General features: G+C 34.9%; 3 protein-coding genes across 4 annotated transcripts in view; 2 read left to right on the top strand and 1 right to left on the bottom strand.

Moving 5' to 3' along the window:
* LOC143064068 (KAT8 regulatory NSL complex subunit 2-like) overlaps window positions 1-23,417 on the top strand; it is a 486,386-nt gene that overhangs the window by 202,400 nt on the left and 260,569 nt on the right. The window lies entirely within an intron of this gene.
* LOC143064062 (uncharacterized) overlaps window positions 1-23,417 on the bottom strand; it is a 135,926-nt gene that overhangs the window by 8,414 nt on the left and 104,095 nt on the right. For both annotated transcript variants that reach the window (XM_076236575.1, XM_076236576.1), the window contains 10 exons: window positions 23,224-23,379; window positions 8,653-8,809; window positions 6,767-6,888; window positions 5,198-5,373; window positions 4,543-4,627; window positions 3,939-4,059; window positions 2,001-2,150; window positions 1,605-1,733; window positions 707-835; window positions 185-313 (listed from right to left, as the gene is read on the bottom strand). In XM_076236575.1, the coding sequence (XP_076092690.1) occupies window positions 185-313; window positions 707-835; window positions 1,605-1,733; window positions 2,001-2,150; window positions 3,939-4,059; window positions 4,543-4,627; window positions 5,198-5,373; window positions 6,767-6,888; window positions 8,653-8,809; window positions 23,224-23,379 (1,354 nt within the window). The remainder of the gene's footprint in view (window positions 1-184; window positions 314-706; window positions 836-1,604; window positions 1,734-2,000; window positions 2,151-3,938; window positions 4,060-4,542; window positions 4,628-5,197; window positions 5,374-6,766; window positions 6,889-8,652; window positions 8,810-23,223; window positions 23,380-23,417) is intronic.
* LOC143064065 (uncharacterized) lies at window positions 16,340-18,865 on the top strand. Its single transcript, XM_076236581.1, has one exon. The coding sequence runs from the start codon at window positions 16,560-16,562 to the stop codon at window positions 18,687-18,689; it is 2,130 nt and encodes a 709-aa protein (XP_076092696.1). The 5' UTR covers window positions 16,340-16,559; the 3' UTR covers window positions 18,690-18,865.

Genomic DNA, 23,417 nt, shown 5'->3' with positions numbered 1-23,417 from the left:
TTGATGACATACAAGTATTTTGAATAATAAGATTTTGGGTGAAATGAGTCATAGGTCTGCAGAGCATTCATTCATCTAAAACTAATGCTAGATCATTGTGTTATCCATCCTTATACGAGAGTGGTGTCTTTTGTGTCGACATATTCTTATATCCAAAAACAATCCTCTTTCCCCTTACACTTACTTTGATCACATAATGTACCAAACCATCCAGGCTGACAACGACAATTTCCTGTCTCAGCATCACATACAGCACCATTTTTACATCCACACACCTGGGCACATTGAATTCCAAAATGAGTTGGTCCACATTCTGTTTAAATAATATAAAATAATGATTTAGAAATAAATATCTTATCCCTATAAATAAATTGTTTCTGTAGACATCAATAGATTACACATGAATAAACTCATCATAGATACCAGGATGAAAAGAGACCTTAAAATAGTTCCTAAAATGGGTCTTAATTTATCATATTCATAATTGTATTCACTTATTTCCAAACAACAATTATCAAAAGAAAATCATAACAATAAAACATTGTTCTTTACTTGTCAAATATTTCTCAAAAATATTTAAAGAAGTACTGAAAACATTACAGGAAATTGTCTTAAACTTTTGTAGAAAGTTAATAAAACTGAATTCAATAAAAAAAACTTTCACTTCATTCTCAAACAAAAAAAAAGAATTAAATATTGTAGTTACTCTGTTCACAATGGTGTCCTTTAGATCCAGGTTTACATTCACATCGACCAGAAGTTGGGTCACAGTGACCTCCATTACAATTACATTGCTTAGAACAATTCAGTCCGTAATACTGGTCTGTCAAACACACTATAAAATATATAAAACCATTTTAATTCATTCATCTAAAACTAATGCTAGATCATTGTGTTATCTATCCTTATTTGAGTGTGGTGTCTTTTGTGTCAACATATTCTTATTCATTTTAAGACAACTGTGAATACCAAGAGGCATCCATCCACTTGTTTTAACCCTACCAAAAAAACCACACTTCAGGTGTTGGTTCACTTATAGAATTACAACTGCCAGAAATGTGTGATTTATCATTGAGATTACATTTCTCACTAGAATTTTAATACAATATATAAATGTCATTGATTTCAATAGATGTAGGAAGATGTGGTATGAGTGCCAATGAGACAACTCTCCATCCAAGTAACAATTTATAAAAGTAAACCATTGCACCTGTCCTAATTCAGGAATCTGAGATGTACAGTAGTTGTCGTTTGTTTATGTAATTTATACATGTTTCTCGTTTCTCGTTTTTATATAGACTACATCGTTGGTTTTCCCATTTGAATGGTTTTACACTAGTAATTTTGGGGCCCTTTATAGCTTGTTGTTTGGTGTGAGCCAAGGCTCCGTGTTGAAGGCCGTACATTGACCTATAATGGTTTACTTTTATAAACTGTTATTTGGATGGAGAGTTGTCTCATTGGCACTCACACCACATCTTCCTATACCCATTATAGGTTAAAATTCATATTAATGTTAATCTATATAGATTCAAAATTAAACTCCTTATCATAACACTCTTTAACTATGATACTAAAATAATCTCTAAACATAGTTATCTTACTTTGTTGACAGTTCTTTCCTATATAACCAGGTGAACAGAAACAGGCACCAGTATATGGATTACAGTTGCCATTGGAACCACACTGACATCTCTGTGAACAGTTTCTTCCCCACGTACCATATGAACAAACTAAAAAAAAAGTAACCGCTATTATTATTTTCCTTATCAAAATGGTATTGACGATGTAAACCTATTTGCAATCTTACCGCACTGATAATTTTTGCTACTAAAGTTTTTTTTCCATCTATTGTAGTTTTTAAGATTAGATCATGTTTTATTTTATTAGGCTCAGTTTTCCTCTACTAAACAAAATGAAAAATTTGCACTCATATAAAAATGATTTAAACTACTGGGATCATTACATTTACATAAATATCCAAATAAAGTCAATCTTACCATCAAAGCATGCATTCCCATGGTAGCCACTTTTACACTGACATGATCCATCAATTGGACTACATGAACTGGTTCCCTCTGGATAACAGCTACAGGATTGATCACAATCTTGTCCATAGGTCAGTACAGGACAACTCTTCTCACATTGTGCTTAAAACAAAAAAGAAACTTTAAGGCCACTTTTTTTTTATTTGTTGGTTTACGGATCCGCCGAACCCTGTTTTTCACGATTTAAAAATAAAAATAAAAACGATTTTGAAGATTTTTTTTAATTCCGCCGACCCTTTTCTGTTTGAAGAAGTACAAATAAAAATAAAACATGATAAAAAAGATCGGTCTTTCTTCTTCCAGTCGGAAAACCCTCGGAGTGGATTCGAAAATCCCTTGTGGTTCCCTGTTCAGTCAACATTTCATCATAATCTAATGTGGTGAAAAGGAACCAGTTGAAAGGCGGTTCCCTGTTCAGTCAACGTTTCATCATGATGTAATGCGGTGAAAAGGAACCAGTTGAAAATGGAGGACCAGATACGATTTTACAAATACTTACTTATACTTACTTAGATTTACACATTAATTGTTGGAGATTTTCAATGTAAATCTAGCGGTTGAACAAAATGAACATCGCAGTCATGAATAATAAAAATGAAAATTATTTTTGAGATCATTTGGGAATTTTGGTTTAAAAGGTCGGAATACCGCTAATTTGAACCCCTGTTTCAGACAGTCAGTGAGGTTGACGGTGGGTCAACTTTGGTTCAAGTGTTGATCAGAAAGTCTGAAACCCATCGAAAGGGGCTGTTTTAGTTCCATTACACATATGAGATACTAGTCCAAATAATTATGACGTCTGGCAAGGCTTCCTGGCATCCCAGATTTGTTTTTAAATAGGCTTGCCAGACGTCACTAAAGGGAAGGATCTTTTAACTTGCTGCCAGGGATGGGTGTCTGATTAATTGGCCTTATTATATAAATACCTAAATACCATCCCATGGTACCCATTAAGATTTAATGGAACAGAGATGGGATATGGTGAACAAGATCCCAACACAAAATCAGAACATGTATTACTGTCATAGAATGCCCGACAATTAAAATCACTTCGACATTTATATAAAAAGGGACAATCACAGGACACTTGGAGATATAAGCTAATACTTAGCAGTGTAAAATAGCATAAAAAGCCTAAAAAGGACATGTTTTCATGTACCACATATGAAGGCATATGACATGCAGAGCGCATATGGTATTTCCTCAATAAGATTGTATTGTGTTATGAGGAATTTTGTCACTCCCTGATCTAAATTTGATAAATAAATACACAGAACAAAGAGAAATGCAATTGGAAAAGACACTTCCCTTTCATCAGGGACATATATATATATATATATCTGCTTTCATCAATCTACATTGACATTGGACTCCTTGTAACACATTTAATTTAAATTAAAACACTTTAACAGCAAGAATTAATACCAAATTATGAAACGATTTGCATACATGGTTAGTATAATACTATTAAAAAGAGTAATGTCATTGTTTGTTTCTCTCCATTTTTTGTAAAAAAAAACAGTATTAATTCCAATTTTTATTTTTAATTTTATTTCGACCTCCTACCCTATATTTTTTCATTATTTTTTTTTCGACCTCCTACCCTTCCTTTTTTAAGAAGAATCCCGTAAACCAACTAATAAAATAAAAGTGGCCTAATAGTTAAACTAATAAATTTTCATCATTTAAAAGCACATTAATTAAACTATTTTTTTTGCATCAATTTTAAAGTATTAATAGGTTAAATAACCATCATGCTGTATTAAAAACAAAGAAGATTTTCCGATGAACATAATCAAAATAAAGCAAAGATACCATAGGGATATTCAAACTCAAGACAAAATGACTCAAACAAATCTCACTAGTATCAGTGTTACCACAAAGACTCACCTCCAGAAAATCCTGGTCTACAGTGACAGGCACCAGTTGCAAAATCACATCCATTGCCATGGTAACCACATGAACAATTATTAGTACAATTTGCTCCCCAAGTACCCAAAGAACACTGAAACTCATTAAAGAAATAATTAAAAGAACTATAAAAGAATAGTAAAATTAAACAATTGTTGATTATTCAATGGCCAGCAACATAAGCTTCAGGCATACTCAGGAATAGAACAGGTTTAACAATAATAATATAAATTGTAGAATCTGAAATGTGAGTGATAGAAGTGTAGACAAATCTTATCGCTCAATGAAAAATTGTATGCAAAAAGCATAACATGCACAAAATATTTTTTTATATATAATGTCACTGAACTAAGATCTAACTAATGGAATTTGAAAGGCTGGGTAGTAATATGTCTTTACCCAGCTATTGTTAATGTGATGACAACTAGTCATTGGCAGCTTTTCCAAAATGACCATGCAAAAACCAAACCAGTAAAATGTTTATGTGAGGTAGTAGAATGCTATGATTACTTAATCTGCATAGTGGGATTTTATTTGAAATAAGGTTGAACCATAGGAATTCCAAAATGGTCATATTGCCTACCCTCAGTTCACACTTGGAACCAGTAAAACCATCCGGACACAGGCATACACCATCAGTACTCCTACACAGTCCACTATTCTGACAACTGTAAAAATAAAACCATACATTCAAGTATTGTTCCTTGTTAATTATACTAGTTTAAAAATGATTCAACCTTTCATATATCTTGAAACTTCAATGTTTTAATCATAATTAATGTTATGAAAAGGATACACTGCTTTTCAAAATGTTGCAACTTTTACGATTCATGTATTAAAAACTTCAATATTCTAAGGCCACACTTAAAAATATTTTGGTTTGCCCAAACCCTACCCAAACATCCAGACAGTGGGTAGGTAGGTAGGCATTTTCTTTTCTTTTTCTTTTGGCAAAGAGAAATTTAAATATCAGATGTTTATTAGTTTTCATGCCTATCTGAATAAAAAAAATATTTTCACATCAGGACAATAAAAGATTTTGAGTAAGCAGCTGTCTTCTTGGTAGGTAGGGTTAGGGCAAACAAACCTATTCTTCTTAATGGCCTAATGTAACGAAAATCTTCTGCAAATTTTCTTTAATCAATCACATAAGTGAAGGTCTATAAAAAAAATTGGACTCTTTTAACAGATTGGGCTTCAAAGCATGAGTCCTGAAATTCAGCATTTGTAATACTCACTTGCACTTTGAAGAACAATTGACCCCACTGTATCCCTGTTGACATGGCTGGTCACAAAGGGCACCAGTATATCCAGTTTTACAAACACAGGCTCCAGTAGCAGGATCACACTGGTTTTGGGCATATTTACCGCATGGTGGACAGGTAATCAGACAACCAGGTCCATAGGTTCCTCCCTTTAATTTAAACAAGCATTCTGAGAGAAATGCTAACTTTTTCTATAACTTTTCATGGTGTAAACAATATAAAAATTATCAAGTATTATCTTCAAGCATGACAAAAAAAGTGCAGAAAACTGATTGAGTGAAATTTCTAAGTTCAAGGACCATAACTCTGCACAAAACTGTAAAATATTTTCTTTTTGGTAATGATTTTGAAATTTGTAAAACATAACTGAATTGTGTTTTATTGATAAGATTCAATATTTTTTATTGATTTTTTTTAAGGTAAACCAGGGTATTTTAGAAAGATACTAAGAGAATAAAGAGTGTATACTGCTTTACTGTTGTAAGATATTGATTATTTTTTGTACTCTAGTTTATATATAGAGAATCTCTACATAAATACAAAACTTGAAAAATAAATGGGGAATGTGTCTATAGGGACACAGATGATGCCTCCGCTAGCATATAACATTATAAAGGGACATAACTCAAGAACTGTAAAAGTGAAGTTGCCAAAGTTTTAACTTAAACTGAGTTTAGCAGTAATAAGCATTATATATTTATTTCATTAAATGTAGTTGAGATAAACTTAGATGAAGAGAACAGAAATGGAAATATTCATCAATTTTTCCATTTGTAAAGGGGTATAACCCTAGAATGCATGTAAGCACTGAATGGTAAAGATTGCTTTAATCTATCAGTTGGTAGTAAAATATTGAATATTGCATTGTATAAAGCATTGATTGCAGTTGATTCAACTACCATTCTGGACAAAGAAAGATAACACCAATTTTCAAAGAAGATTTTAATAAGGATTGATTGTAGTTGTTTCAACTATAATCATGGACAAAGGAAGATAATTCCAATTTAAAAAATAAATTACTCGATTGATATTTTTGAAATTTTTCAGCAATTTTACCATTTGCAAAAGGGCATAACTCTAGAACAGTAAAAGTGATGACATTAAAATTCAAATTTGATCTGTCTATTGTAGTAATAAGCATTGTGTATAAGTTTCATAACATTTGGTTAAGGCAATCTTAAGTAAGCGAACGGAAGCAATTTTTCCGTTTGTAAAGGGACATAATTCTAGAACGGTAAAAGTGACCCCACCAAAATTCAAACCTGATCTGTACTTAGTGGTAATAAGCATTGTGTATAAGTTTCATAACATTTTGGTTGAGGCAAACTAAAGTTAAAAAACAGAAACCAACTTTGGGACGTATGTATATACACAAGGACATGGGTAAAATTTTATATATAAAATTATATTTAAGCACTAGATGTAACATTAAGCAAGCAAAAAACAATTAGTTTAGATGGGCATACAATAAGAAGAACAAAACAAAACCCTCTGAAGTCATAATTATGAGCACAATATGCAATAAGCCACATGAAATTTTACCTGACAGGGTTTATCACACTGAGCACCACCTTTACCAGGGGGACAGATACATTTTCCATTGAGAGGATCACAATCTCCAAGGTTACAGTTACAATTGCCAGAACAACCAGCACCATATGTATCTGTCAAGTATAAATATCAGGAATGACCTAAAGATCAGTGTGACTGTGTGTCTGATTCTTTAATCCAGAAATAGTGGTACAAAAAATGTATATTAGTTGTCATTTGTTTATGTAATTTATACGTGTTTCTCTTTTCTCTTTTTTTATATAGATTAGACCGTTGGTTTTACCGTTTGAATGGTTTTACACTAGTTATTTTGGAGCCCTTTATAGCTTTTTGTTCAGTGTGAGCCAAGGCTCCGTGTTGAAGGCCTTACATTGACCTTTAATGGTTTACTTTTATAAATTGTTATTTGGATGGAGAGTTGTCTCATTGGCACTCACACCACATCTTCCTATATCTATATGTACAAATTGTCTCATATAAGAAATAAGCTGAATGAAGACTCAAATGGTTGGTTGAAAAGACTTCTAATTACCGGTAATTGTCATATTATAAATTGTAATGATGCTACATTTGTAGTATTTAATCTGCTTAATGGAGTTTCTATTTGAAATTTTGCAAGGAAATGGTGAGATATCTACTGATTTATCAAGTCGTGTGCCATTTTAAATATAAACAGAAATGACTTCATAAAAGACCTCTATGAAATTACTTGGTATCATAATCGATGATTGTCTTTCATGGAATCAACAAATAAACAAAGTAATTGTACTGTGATTACTACTAGACTAGGTTTACTAAATCGATTAAAGCATTATATTCCACAAAAAGGTTTATGTTTATTTTATAATGGATATGTACTTCCTCTTTTTGATTATTGTTGTACAATATAGACTGAAACATGTAATCTTAATATGGAAAAAATGTTAAAATTTCAAAAAAGGGCAGCCAGAATAATTCTTAACAAATCATATGACATACCATCAAAAACTTTATTTAAACAATTAGGATGGTTAACTTTTCAATCAAGAATCACATATCACAAAGGAGTATTAATGTATAAGTGTGTAAATAGTCTTGCATCTGATTATCTTTGTCAATTATCTAATAATAACCAAAATGTTAATGCAAGATATTCTTTGCGTTCATCGGACAATAATTTTCTTTTCATACCACGTCCGAGAACAAATTTTATGAAAAAAACATTTCAATATTCCAGTACAGTTCTTTGGAATAGTATTCCTGTTCAAATAAAAAAAGATAGAAATGATAGAACAGTTCAAACAAAGTTTTTATAATTTCTTGTTTCTAAACTAAAAATGTAATTATCAGATGAAATTTACCTATTAAATAAAAGTCCATACATTTATCTTGTACATCTGACATTAACAAAATATGTTCATGAACCTATGCTGTATGTTTTTCACCTTTTGTTTTGCATAAAAAGTATGTTTGTAAATGAATATATTATATTATTGTATATTTTGAATTATTCAGAGGGCATCAGGGGAGACTAGTATTGTACTAACTGATTTTACCTTCTTTAAATAAAGTATTTATTATTATTATTATTATTATTATTATGTTTTTGCTCTGAAAGAAAAGAAAACAGCATCTAATCGAGAAATGTTGTTTAAACAAATAAGTTTAATTATTTGCAAATTTCCAAGAAGCCAATGTTACTTCAGATTTTTACATTACATTATTTTCCATAATAAAACAATCATGTTTATTCTAAAACCAAATTACAGAGATTTCACCTCTTCTTTATCTGGATGCACACTGGACATGTGTGGTATACATGTACATGCACCTTAAAATGGAAATCTACATAATACCATTATCAAAATGAATTTCTCTTTTTGAAATGTAATACCAACCTGTTGGACAAGATGAGGCACAAGTTGTTAAAAACCAACCATCAACACAAAGACACTTTCCCGTTGTCTTGTCACACGTTCCATGGACACAGTCACAAGGAGTTTGACATGTACTACCATAGTAACCAACAGGACATTCACATTTTGTACCAGGCGTCTGCAAATGTAAATCAACAATAGCTATTTGAGGAATAAAAAACATCATGCAGATTATTTTTAAGGAGGCTCGTGGGTACAAAAATTTCGGCAAAAAATTAAACATTTGTTTTTTCAGTACAAATTTTATTTATTACACTATTAGTTATTACTTTAAGATATGGTACAAAAATCAACCAAAAAAATCAATTTGGTTTGGCTCCAGATGACTTTTAAAAAGTTTTTATCATTGAAAAGCTCCAAATTATCTCCCTTTGGTGCAAAAATGCCATTTTGTTTGGCATTAAAATTGAAATATCTTCTTTAACTCATTGGTGACCTATATTTTTTATTATTGTTTTCAAATTAGCTTTACACAAACTTAAATAATTGTAAAATTTTAGTGATTTCTGTAATTTTGTTCTTTTTTTATTTCGATATTACCTTTATTTCTCCTATTAGTTCAACAGAAAACTAGAGGGTCCAAGGACCCTGTGTCGCTCACCTGATATTTTTATTTACAATTGATGCATGATAAATGCAACTGTTGTACTGTCGTTTAGTTTCAGAGATATAATACTGTAAGGCATTGGAAATACTTGTTATGATATTATAAGTTCAGAAACAGAAATATTATTCTTTTAAACATAACGGTTGTATTCTTACGCATAGTAACTTGGCTCGCACGAGCAAGTAAAACAATTTTTTTTTTGTAATCAAAGATATGGCATTAATTTACTATTTTTTTATGGATTTCACAGGCCAAAGCTACATTTTGTTTGCCAATAAATTACAGGGGAGGCATTTCATTAGCTAAAACAAGTTTTACAAGTTAGGTGTGTACATATGTTGGTACTAGGGTGATAATTATCAAGTTAATCAAATTATTAATGTGTAAAACACTGGAAGTGAAATGAATTTTTCATTTGTTTACCTTTTTTTGTTGTACAAGTGTTACGGCAGGGAATGTATGTAATTACTCATGGCTTACCTTCTACATGCTATATATCATGTAATTCCCGTATTAAGGATCATTTCTTGTAACCAAATATTCATATTTTAACGTCTAATATGCCTGATATACATAGGAAAATACTTCATTTGCAATTGTATATTTACGGAGACTTTGTCGTCTGCCATTTTGTGGGGACAGAAACATGTGTTTTTATATCTTTAAATACCAATTCGTCCCCTGGACAATTGATCTAATATCGTATTTTTAATACCACAGATAAGATATTTTATAAGTATACCCTGCCGGACACAAATATATTGTAAATATTTAGATGGTTGAAATGAACTATGTTGTATGTTATTTACGTATTATGTAATAACGCAGATCGTCTGCTAAATCAATGCGCGCGCAGTGGTGTCCGATTGTTTATTTCAAGCTTCTTTATCGATATTTTAGATGCTATAGCTTTGTTTTGATATTTTATGTATAAGGACAATGTTCGGACAACTTAATATGATATGTATATTATGTTTTTCATGATCTGAAATTTTTATAGTTCCGGCTTCCTGGAAAGGACAAGTTTCCATTGGATTAGTATGTCACGTGACAATTACAATTTAGTATATAAACGCGCGAGCACTCAGCAATGGCAGATAGCCCAAAGTTTTGCTGGCGGCAAGTTCAAACCTTGAAAAACAACAATAACCTTTAGGTGAGAATAAGGATAACATAATGAAGTTTAATGATATTTAATTAGCCGTCTTTTGTACAGTAAGCTTTCTCCCACCACGTCGGACACCACAAATATGTATTTAAGGATTTATGATTCCGTACACTTGAACGCAACTGTTTATTTATATAGTTTTACGATGTTATAATGTTACATACTTTTAACAGTGAACAAATAAAAACTGTTAACATTGGAAAGATAACTTTATTTTATTGAACTTGGGCACATACAAAAAGCACATGAATTTACACTGATGAAAACAATAGATGTTGGAGGACGCGCGTTCAAACATAAAAACTATGGAAAGCCGTTAGGAACAAAATTAGCTCAGTAACACTCGAATACAAGGGATTGCTCAATACATACATATTAAACATTCCGAAGACTATACCTGACAAGTAATTTGGGAAGTTTAATACAAATTTAGAGTTGCTACATGAGTCACACACTGTATTTAAGTGTTATTAAAGTAAACTACCGAGTATAGGACAGGATGCTCTCGGGTGGCTTACAATTTGGTGTCAGAAGTGGGATGCTAAAATTCTAATTAACATCCAGGATACGAACCTTGGAATAACCTGTCAACTTAAAAACGTGGTTTAAGCCCGACGTGGTGGATTTACTGTACAAAAATTTATTATAACTATAAAATATGAAACAACAAATAAAATAAAAAGTCTTTATTTAGAATATGGCTGATGCTGGTAGGAACTCCCCAGACCCTGAAATAAATTTCCGTATGGAAAGGGATTTAAATTTAGATGACTTAGGACAAGGGGATCAAATACACACTGATGACAATGACGACTTTGATAGGGAATCAATTTTACAAGGTCATGGTGATGAAGTAGATCAGAGACATAAAGGACGGGATGAATATCAGAGACATGATTTTGACGATAGGAATGGTAGGGGTAATCATAATATGCAACCAATTGGCCCACCAAAGGTAACACTTAAACCTGAGCCCTTCTCTGGTAAGGATTGTTGGGAGGAATACTTGTCGCATTTTGAGGACTGCGCTGAATTGGGACAATGGGGAAACCGTACAAAACTGTTGTTTTTGGCAGCTAGGTGCCAAGCAAGGACATACTACATGAGCTTGTCTGCTGGCGACAGGCGCACATACCAAATGCTAACACAAAAGTTAGATCAGAGGTTTGGGAGTTCAAAACACAAAAATCGTTGGCTCTCAAAGTTAGAGATGTGCAGGCGCATGGCAGGGGAAAGCATAGCTGAGGTGGGGGATGATATAAGGCAACTAGCGCAAAAGGCGTACTATGACCTGGACCTAGCAGCGCAGGAGTCTCTTGCACTAAACCAGTTATTCAAGGTAATAACTGTGGAAATGAAATGTCGTTGTATTGACAAGGAATGCCATACAATAGCAGACGCTGTTGATGTAATAGAGAGGTATGAGTCAATATTGGGGGATGAAGACAAAAAGAAGTCAACAATGATCAGAGCTGTGGAATGAAAGGACATCGAAGGACACATGAGTGAAAAGGATTACCATAGCAATTTGCAGGAATTACAAGATAGGATAGCAAAGCTGGAACAAGGACATGGAAGTCGGGAATCAAAGAGGGCAAATACTGGCAGATGCTACGGATGTAACTCCCCAGACCATTTTATGAGGAACTGTCCACACAAAAACAACCAAAGAGCTAGAGGGAATTTCCAGGGCAACCAAAGACAAAATACCTCTTTTAATCACAACCAGGGAAACGACAGAACGCTGGCTCAATAGGTCGTGAGCTAGTGACAGAAGATAAAAGGCCTGATATGAAGGGAGAAAAACATGTCCGGACAGGACATATAGGGGAAACAGATGATAATTGGGATAACGGGTTTTATACAAATGGATTAATTTTTGGGTTTCCTGTCAACTTTTTAATTGACAGTGGCTCAACAGCGTCGATATTATCTATTGATGTTTACGAAAAATTGCCTTCAAATGTTTGGTGTTCTTTAGTACCAAACAAATCCGAAATATTTGACGTTAATGGCAATAAGGTTTTTGCCATTGGATCGATCATTTTAGAACTAATGCTTGGTCAAGAAATTTTCAGTCAAAATTTTATGATATGCAATATCAATCAGGATGGAATACTTGGACAGGATTTCTTACTAAAGGAAGTTAGTAAAGTAAATTATCAGCGCATGGTCTTGCACACGATCCACAACCAAGAAATACAATGTTGGATTGGAGGGAAGGCAAATATGATTTGCAGAGTAGAAATTAAGGACAACATGACAATTCCTCCAATGACGAGTACTATGATGCCTGTAGAAATACCGGGAGTCAATCATTTAACAGAATACGGATTAATAGAGGGCACGACAGGAACAGCCAAGTCTACATTAACCATACCTGGGATTATAAATACACAAGACCAAGTACACTTTGTTAATGTTGTCAACTATGGTGACAACGAAGTTAAACTGTATAAAAAGGAAACAATAGGAACATGTGAATCATATACTGAGCATGATTTGAAACCAGAGCAGATTAGAACACTACAGAAAGATTGCTTTACAGCTAGTGAAGAAATACCAGAACATCTTACTGACTTATTAAAAAGGAGTTCAACTTATATAAATGAGGACCAAAGACAACAACTCTCCAGACTCCTTTCACAGTACCAAAATGTATTTTCAAGGACAGATGATGACATAGGGAGGACAGACCTTGTAACACATAGAATAAATACAGGAAATGCAGTACCCTTTAGGCAGAGATCTAGACGTATGCCACTTGGAAAAGCAAGAGATGGAAAAATCAGAAGTCAATCGGATGTTGGACAAAGGAATCATCGAACCATCTTCTAGTCCTTGGGCATCAAATATAGTCCTTGTAATGAAGAAAAATGGCAGCCCTAGGTGCTGTGTTGATTACAGAATTTTGAATGACGTCACGAAAAAAGATTCCTACCCGATTCCGAGAGTAGACGAGTGCCTCGACTCGCTCGCTGGGGGAAAATTCTTCGGATCAATGGACTTAAATTCAGGATTTTGGCAAATCGGCATGGCTCCTGAAGACAAGGAAAAGACTGCATTTCTGACAAGTTTAGGGTTATACCAGTTCACTGTCATGCCCTTTGGACTTGCAAATTCACCATCTACTTTTGAGCGTCTGATGGAAAATGTTCTCAGAGGGCTACAGTGGAAAGAACTATTACTCTACATGGACGACATCATATCAATAAGTTCGACATTTGAAGAGGGTCTTGGGAGGCTGGAAAGAATCTTTATACGTCTACAAAATGCACATCTTAAATTGAAACCTGCCAAATGCATTTTCTTTCAAAAACAAGTTAGGTTCCTTGGGCATATCGTGTCCGAGGAGGGAATTTCCACTGATCTAGAGAAAACAAAAGCAATAGATGACTGGCCTGTCCCTAAATCTGCAAAACAGATGCGCAGCTTTTTAGGACTTTGCTCTTACTATAGGCGATTTGTTAAGGGATTTGCAGCAATTGCAAGACCAATGCACAAAATTTGTGAAAAGAATAGCCGTTTTGCTTGGAATGATGAGTGTCAAAAGGCATTTCAACAGTTGAAAAGCGCTTTAACAAGTACACCTGTACTTGCCTACCCACTGCCAAATTTGCCATTCATACTTGACACAGATGCAAGTGATAAGGCTGTCGGAGCAGTGTTGTCACAAATTCAAGATGGTCTTGAACGAGTTATAGCATACATGAGCAAATCTATGAACATACATGAACAGGCATACTGTGTAACCCGAAAAGAGCTACTTGCTGTAATTATAGCACTAAAGACATTTCATCATTATCTATATGGCCAGGAAGTTTTGCTGCGCACAGATAACGCAGCTGTATCATGGATGAAAAATCTAAAGAAACCCACTGGTCAAACAGCCAGATGGCTCGAAGAACTGGGAACTTACAATTTGACAGTAACACACAGAGCTGGAAGGAAACACTCAAATGCCGATGCTCTGTCCAGAAGACCTTGTAAATCATGCGAGAGACAAGAATCTGGAAACCACGCAAGCGACGATGAAACAGACGAAATCCAACTTGAAGAAACTGATTTTGTTAACCAGGAGTTACACGAAAATGAAGAACCAACACCAAGAATAGAAATACGAGTATGTACAAGAAGTCAGACAGGAAATCAGTATAGTGCTACACCAAGTGGTTACTGCATTGATGGATGGGAACCAGATAGTATCAGACAATGCCAATTGGAAGACCTAGACATGTCACTCATTGTGACATATCTTCAAGAAAAGAAAAATAAACCTGACTGGGACCAAGTATCAAAAGGAACATCATTCCAGAAGACAATATGGCGACAATGGGATAGGCTAACAATAAACAATGGCATGCTTTATAGAAAATTTTATTGTTCTGATAAAGACGATGTAGACAACTTCAAATTGCAGCTCCTGGTACCAAAATCACACCAAAAGACAGTCTTCAAGTATTTTCATGACGTTCCATCTGCAGGTCATTTAGGACCAGATAAAATGCTAAGTAGGATCCAGCAACTCTTTTACTGGCCAGCTATGAAAAGCTCCATCACAAGGTACTGCAAGGAATGTGACCAGTGTGCTGCTAGGAAATCACTGAAGCGGAACAAGGCTCCATTGGGTCAATACTTGGTTGGCGAGCCTATGGAACGTGTGGCGATTGATATTCTTGGTCCACTTCCATTAACAAAACGACAAAACCGCTATGTTCTGGTCCTTTGCGACTGCTTTTCTAAATGGACTGAAGCATATGCTATTCCGGACCAGGAATCCCTGACCATTGCCCGTACCATCGTGAATGAATTTATTTGTAGGTTTGGTTCACCATTACAGCTCCACTCTGATCAAGGAAGGTCTTTCGAAGCAAAGCTGTTCAAGAACTGTGTGATCTACTTAAAATTGACAAAACTAGAAGTACAAGTCAACACCCCCAGTCCAACGGAAGCGTAGAAAGATTTAACAGAACACTCCTAAGCATGCTAACATTTTATTGTCAAAATGATCAGAGAAACTGGGATGAGATTTTGCCACAGGTTATGATGGCATACAGATCATCAGTTCACGCCAGTACAGGACAGACCCCTAACATGATGATGTTTGGCAGAAACATATTTCTTCCTACGGAAGCTGTTATTCCACGTCCTGATGGACCAAATGAATCCACTTCCCCTGAAACAGATAAATATGTAAATGAATTACAGGACGCTATGTCAAAGTCACATGTACTTGCTAGGAAACATCTTAAGCAGAATTCTGAGTATCAAAAACGTCACTATGACTTGAAAGCAGTAAAGCGCAAATTACAAGTAGGTCAAGCTGTATGGCTTTATGATGCATCGAAGAAAAAGGGAATTTGTCATAAGCTGACATCAAAATGGAAAGGACCATATGTTGTCTCAAGGAAAATTGACGACATCACTTACCTTGTGAGAAGGTCAAAGAAACAGCCAGGGAAGGTCTACCACATTGATAGACTACTGCCCTATCAAGGACGGAATCCGCCCACTTGGTTCTCCAGTAGGAAGGCTTGAGATGCCTTTCATCGTTGTTTGAATAGCCGAAATTAGTTGTAAAAGTTGTTACGTTTTTAATTGTTTTGATGAGTTACTATGTTTAAGAGTAACTGTATGACTTATCTCAGACTGGAGAAAGTCATGATGGAATTCCTAGAGTTGGATCCACTCTGGAAGAATATGTAAGGGAGACAAATGGCCATTGTTTCTCAGGACATATTATTGGCTGTAAGGGAAGGATGATCCTTCCTGCCAGGGAAATGGCAGATTAAACTACTGCCAAGCGTTTTTTTTTATGCGCAAGCTGCGCGGCGGAAAGCAATTAACGACAACTTTCTGTCTTGAGGAGGCTTGAGATTTTTGGAATAGGGAGACCAAGGGGGTGGATATCATATTCTTAATTGGAATTTAGCCTGATCCATTTACTACCAGCATATGCCATATGGGGGGAGGATTTTAAACACATATAAACAAACAAATATAGTCACACTACAGGACACTACATGATATTATGTATTGTATTAATATATGTTGTATGGTGGAGGGATTTATAATTGATGATTCAATTTCAGAATGAGACCATCATCCCAAATTGAGGTGAAGTGTTGGTTGTGTCCCATGACGTTCCGGACACGGAGACAATTGAAGAATCATCTGGCAGCTGCACCACACAAACGGCTTTCGGTCGTTTGTGTTTGGTGTCCTGAAGAAAAGTCATACAGGAGGATGGTCGACCTTAAAGAGCATGTCATGGCCAACCACCGTAGTAAAATAGAACTGATGCCTTATAGTTTCCTAAGTGAAAACAATGGATTTTGGATGGCAAACTACCCAGAGACCTATGCTAAGGTAATCCTACCATCCAACGAAAATTCGCAAGAAGCAATGAAAGCCAGGATTGAGGTTCTGGAATTCTTGAACAGGGTTGACAACACCAACAGAAAGAAAGAGGATTGGACTCTAGGGTGGAAGTGTCCGAAGGAAATGGTAAGAGGTACGCAAGAAGAAGAGGTTGAGTCGGAGAAACCCAATGGATCTTACTCACCAACACGCCCCACCATCTATGAAGGGCTGGCCCTCCAACAACTAACTTTGGGACTTGGGGACTCTACAGCCATTTTCAAACTGGACCTTGGAGTGTCTATAAGATTTTATATGATCCATTTGAATGACCTGGTTCTTAGAGACCACAAAATGCTTGACGCTCTGATAAGAAGAATGACAGCACTAGTAAACATAAAATATGCAGGATCACATACCTTCTCTATCTCTATAGACGGTAAACTAAAGTCTATAGTGACTCCAGTAGTTGCTAGGAAACTATCAATATCAGATGAATATATAACAGATATAAAAACGTCAGATGAACTATTTCCAGGAAAACAGACAATAGCCGTCACAAATCCTCTATCACCACTGAAAACGCCATCAACATCTGATATTATTTTGGAAGACGATAGCGACAATGAAGAACCAGAGATTTCAGAGAAAGCAACAAGCCAGAAGAAGGGTAGAAAGACCGAGAAGGAAGAAGAGAGAAATGTAGAGAAAAGAAAGAAAAAAACTAACCACCAGGAACAGAAGGCAAAGAAAATAAAGAAAGGAAAGGATGACAAGAAACAGGATGAAGAAATGACATTAACGGAGGAAGAACAAAAGAGAAGGGAAGAACAGGAACAGGAGGAAAACAGACGGAAGGAGGAGGAACAAAAGAAGCAGGAAAAACAAAAACAGGACGATGAAGTCAGACAAAAGGAGGTAGAACAAAAGAGAAAGGAAAAACAGGAACAGGAGGAGATCAGACGGAAGGAGGAAGAACGTAACAAACAGGAAACAAAGAAACAGGAGGAGGAAAGCAGACTAAAGGAGGCAGAACAAAAGAGAAAGGAAAAACAGGAACAGGAGGAGATAAGACGGAAGGAGGACGAACGTAAGAAGCAGGAAACACAGAAACAGGAGGAGGAAAACAGACAGAAGGAGGCAGAACGTAAGAAGCAGGAAAAACAGAAACAGGTGGAGGAGGAAGAACAAAAGAGAAGGGAAAAACACAAACAGGATGAGGAAATTAGAATGAAAGAGGAAGAACTAAGGAGACAGGAGGAGGCAGAAATCAAGAGATTAGCAGAAGAAACCAGGTCAAAGGAAGCAGAACTAATGAGACTGCAGGAAGGAGAGAACCTGCAAAGTGAACAATTTTACACTGCCAGTGAAAGAGCAGACAAACTTTTAAGGAGAGGTGGGATGCCACTTTTTCCAGCTGGGAGGAGGGAATGGGAAAAAGAAGAAATCGTAACTTTGATTACCATACCAGCTGAAGTGAAATGGCCCCCGAAGAACTGGAAAAACATGTCCCCTGAACAAAGATATTTCAACTGGGAGTATGCTAGCATTGCACTGGAGTTAAACACCGGGAAACAGCTTCAATTTTCAAAGGAGGAGCTTCTATTAAAGTATCACTTTTTGGCACTTCCAGGCACGAAAACCCCACAATCAACAGAGGGCAATACAATGACAGTTAAGTCTAGATACTATCTGTACCAAGCAATTGCCAATATCATTAAGAGTAAAACAGACGATCCCACCACCTTACAATTGCTTGATATGATTGAAGCATCATCATCAAAGAGAGACACATCAACAGACATTATCTTGAACACAATTGATGCCATGGGTGTACAACTTAGACTTGGTGAAGACCAATGAAGAGAAAGACAATTTATGAACAATTCTTCTAAATAACATATTTATACTGATAGTTTTTTTTAATTCAGGAGAATTAATATATATTGAAGTTGGGGGAAGTGTAAGGCATTGGAAATACTTGTTATGATATTATAAGTTCAGAAACAGAAATATTATTCTTTTAAACATAACGGTTGTATTCTTACGCATAGTAACTTGGCTCGCACGAGCAAGTAAAACAATTTTTTTTTGTAATCAAAGATATGGCATTAATTTACTATTTTTTTATGGATTTCACAGGCCAAAGCTACATTTTGTTTGCCAATAAATTACAGGGGAGGCATTTCATTAGCTAAAACAAGTTTTACAAGTTAGGTGTGTACATATGTTGGTACTAGGGTGATAATTATCAAGTTAATCAAATTATTAATGTGTAAAACACTGGAAGTGAAATGAATTTTTCATTTGTTTACCTTTTTTTGTTGTACAAGTGTTACGGCAGGGAATGTATGTAATTACTCATGGCTTACCTTCTACATGCTATATATCATGTAATTCCCGTATTAAGGATCATTTCTTGTAACCAAATATTCATATTTTAACGTCTAATATGCCTGATATACATAGGAAAATACTTCATTTGCAATTGTATATTTACGGAGACTTTGTCGTCTGCCATTTTGTGGGGACAGAAACATGTGTTTTTATATCTTTAAATACCAATTCGTCCCCTGGACAATTGATCTAATATCGTATTTTTAATACCACAGATAAGATATTTTATAAGTATACCCTGCCGGACACAAATATATTGTAAATATTTAGATGGTTGAAATGAACTATGTTGTATGTTATTTACGTATTATGTAATAACGCAGATCGTCTGCTAAATCAATGCGCGCGCAGTGGTGTCCGATTGTTTATTTCAAGCTTCTTTATCGATATTTTAGATGCTATAGCTTTGTTTTGATATTTTATGTATAAGGACAATGTTCGGACAACTTAAGATGATATGTATATTATGTTTTTCATGATCTGAAATTTTTATAGTTCCGGCTTCCTGGAAAGGACAAGTTTCCATTGGATTAGTATGTCACGTGACAATTACAATTTAGTATATAAACGCACGAGCACTCAGCAATGGCAGATAGCCCAAAGTTTTGCTGGCGGCAAGTTCAAACCTTGAAAAACAACAATAACCTTTAGGTGAGAATAAGGATAACATAATGAAGTTTAATGATATTTAATTAGCCGTCTTTTGTACAGTAAGCTATCTCCCACCACGTCGGACACCACAAATATGTATTTAAGGATTTATGATTCCGTACACTTGAACGCAACTGTATATTTATATAGTTTTACGATGTTATAATGTTACATACTTTTAACAGTGAACAAATAAAAACTGTTAACATTGGAAAGATAACTTTATTTTATTGAACTTGGGCACATACAAAAAGCACATGAATTTACACTGATGAAAACAATAGATGTTGGAGGACGCTCGTTCAAACATAAAAACTATGGAAAGCCGTTAGGAACAAAATTAGCTCAGTAACACTCGAATACAAGGGATTGCTCAATACATACATATTAAACATTCCGAAGACCATACCTGACAAGTAATTTGGGAAGTTTAATACAAATGTAGAGTTGCTACATGAGTCACACACTGTATTTAAGTGTTATTAAAGTAAACTACCGAGTATAGGACAGGATGCTCTCGGGTGGCTTACAATACTAAAAAGTGCGTTTGAAACCTATGTTTTATTTCAGCCATGTGGGCAGGCAGGGTCATCATACACAGTGGTCCCTGGATATCCTAGTGGTGATTTAAACCAAGTTTGTTTAAATTTGACAGTTGTTTCAGGGGAGAATTTTGTAAAATTTATCTAACAAGAAATGCAAAGTAATGAGAAAGTTGTGAAGTTGTTTTGTTGTTGCGCAACCCCCCCGCTCCCCCTTTGCCAAAAAAACCAAAAAGGTAATAAAAAATTATCATATAAGGGCAATCTATCCTATTAATGATTTCTGCAAAATTCAGTTGATTGTGCAAGGGTTGTATAGCCAGCTGAGGTCGTTAAAAACTCTCTTTTGTTGTTGCAGATAGATCTTGACCTGATAAACAATTTTACCACATGTCAGATTTGCTCTAAATGCTTTGGTTTTTGAGTGATAAGCCAAAAACTGCATTTTACCCCTAAGTTCTATTTTTAGTCATGGCGGCCATTTTGGTTGGTTGGCCAGGTCACCGGACATAATTTTTAAACTATAAAGGGCAATAACTCCTAAAGGGGTCAACAGACCATTTTGGTCATGTTGACTTATTTGTAGATCTTACTTTGCTGAACATTTTTGCTGTTTACAGTTTATCTCTATCTATAATAATATTCAAGATAATAACCAAAAACAGCAAAATTTCCTTAAAATTACCAATTCAGGGGCAGCAACCTATCAACGGGTTGTCCGATTCATCTCAAAATTTCAGGGCAGATAGATCTTGACCTGATAAACAATTTTACCACCGTCAGATTTGCTCTAAATGCTTTGGTTTTTGAGTGATAAGCCAAAAACTGCATTTTAACCCTATGTTCTATTTTTAGCCATGGCGGCCATCTTGGTTGGTTGGGCGGGTCACCGGACACAATTTTTAAACTAAATACCTGAATGAAGATTGTGGCCAAGTTTGGATTAATTTGGTCCAGTAGTTTCAGAGGAGAAGATTTTTGTAAAAGATAACTAAGATTTACGAAAAATGGTTAAAAATTGACTATAAAGGGCAATAACTCCTAAAGGGGTCAACAGACCATTTTGGTCATGTTGACTTATTTGTAGATCTTACTTTGCTGAACATTTTTGCTGTTTACAGTTTATCTCTATCTATAATAATATTCAAGATAATAACCAAAAACAGCAAAATTTCCTTAAAATTACCAATTCAGGGGCAGCAACCTATCAACAGGTTGTCCGATTCATCTCAAAATTTCAGGGCAGATAGATCTTGACCTGATAAACAATTTTACCCTTTGTCAGATTTGCTCTAAATGCTTTAGTTTTTGAGTTGTAAGCCAAAAACTGCATTTTACCCCTATGTTCTATTTTTAGCCATGGCAGCCATCTTGGTTGGTTGGGCGGGTCATCGGACACAATTTTTAAACTAGATACCCTAATAATGATTTTGGCCATGTTTGGTTAAATTTGGCCCAGCAGTTTCAGAGGAGAAGATTTTTGTAAAAGTTAACGACGACGGACGACGGACGCCGGACGCCGGACGACGCCGGACGCCAAGTGATGAGAAAAGCTCACTTGGCCCTTTGGGCCAGGTGAGCTAAAAAAGGACATAAACAAAAATGTATGCTTCTTTCAGAGGCAGATTGTGAGCTTAAATGAACGGTGACCCCATTTTTTTATTTAATTTTTCTCTTCACTATATAATAAAGTTCATTTATGAAAAAATATAGAGAAATCCTATATTAGGTAAAATAAATGATTTAGACCCGCAAGCCCCCTTATCTCACATTTTTTAAAAATGTTACTCTGTTGCGAAATTCTGTTTCGATTTCTCAGTTGTCAACCCCACACAAACTTGTCAAGCAGTAAATCTAAAATAGTGTAGAATATGCCTTCCTTTGTTGTCAGAATCATTGGTAGCAAGCCTACCCAAGTATGTCATTTTTAATTATTTCATCAACCAATACTCCATTTTAAATATAATCAAGTTAAGTACCTTGTGTTGTATTAAGGTATATAGGTGAAAAAATATTACGAAATTCCTGAGACAAGTGCCTAGCTGTGAAAGAAGATTCTAAGTCTTTATCACTCAGATGGCAAACAAATTTAATATTCATTTTAACCAATATTGCAATCTACCTAATTCTTTTTTAATGTTTTCACTTTATTATAATAGTTTTCAAGTAAATTTCTAATAAGAGAAAAACAGGTAAACATTGCCATTTAAGGGCAATACCTTTTACTTAAAAGTCACTTGACAATTCTTTCGTGTTGATTTATTCTGCTGATAATTTTTGTGTGTACAATTTCCGTCTATCTTTGATAATTGTAAGATTATATCCAAACAAAGGTAAAGAATATCATTATTCTTGAAGGGCAATAACTCTTCTTGGAAAATTGATTGGCAAAATCAATGATGTGGACTTATTTGTAGATGTTTATTTTTGCTGTTTATAGTGTAAATGTATCTATTACAGTTTCCGATATAATTGCCAAAATGTAAGAGAAAAAGAAGAGTAGAAAAAACTCCCAGAAGTAATTTTGGTGATTGCAGGTATTTCTTGATATTTTGAGTATTCTACAATCAGAACCTTTCTTTTTACTGATAATGTTTTGTTGTTTTTATTCAACCAATTCCTTAGTATTTTGTCATCATATGAATATACCAAAAAACTCAAATAAACATTACAGTGACCTATAGTTATTTATTTCTGTGTCATTTGGACTCTGTTGTAGAGTTGTCTCATTGGCAATCATACCACATCTTCTTTTTTATATGAAATCTTTTACATCAAATGTTGATATATTTATATTTTCAACTTACTGTGCATATACAAGATCCAGTTGCCTTACTACAGAATCCATTTCCACAGTTAGCAGGACAGGAAGTGTTACACCCAGGACCACCATAACCAGTCGGACATGGCATTTCACACATATTACCTTGCCAACCAGGTGGACATAAACATGTTCCAGTGACCTAAAAAAAGATTTTTCACATTTCATACTTAGAGACTA

This window comes from Mytilus galloprovincialis, chromosome 2 (assembly GCF_965363235.1).
Source record: "Mytilus galloprovincialis chromosome 2, xbMytGall1.hap1.1, whole genome shotgun sequence".
NCBI classification, from domain to species: Eukaryota; Metazoa; Mollusca; class Bivalvia; order Mytilida; family Mytilidae; genus Mytilus; species Mytilus galloprovincialis.
This window is presented reverse-complemented; position numbering and strand designations above follow the sequence as displayed.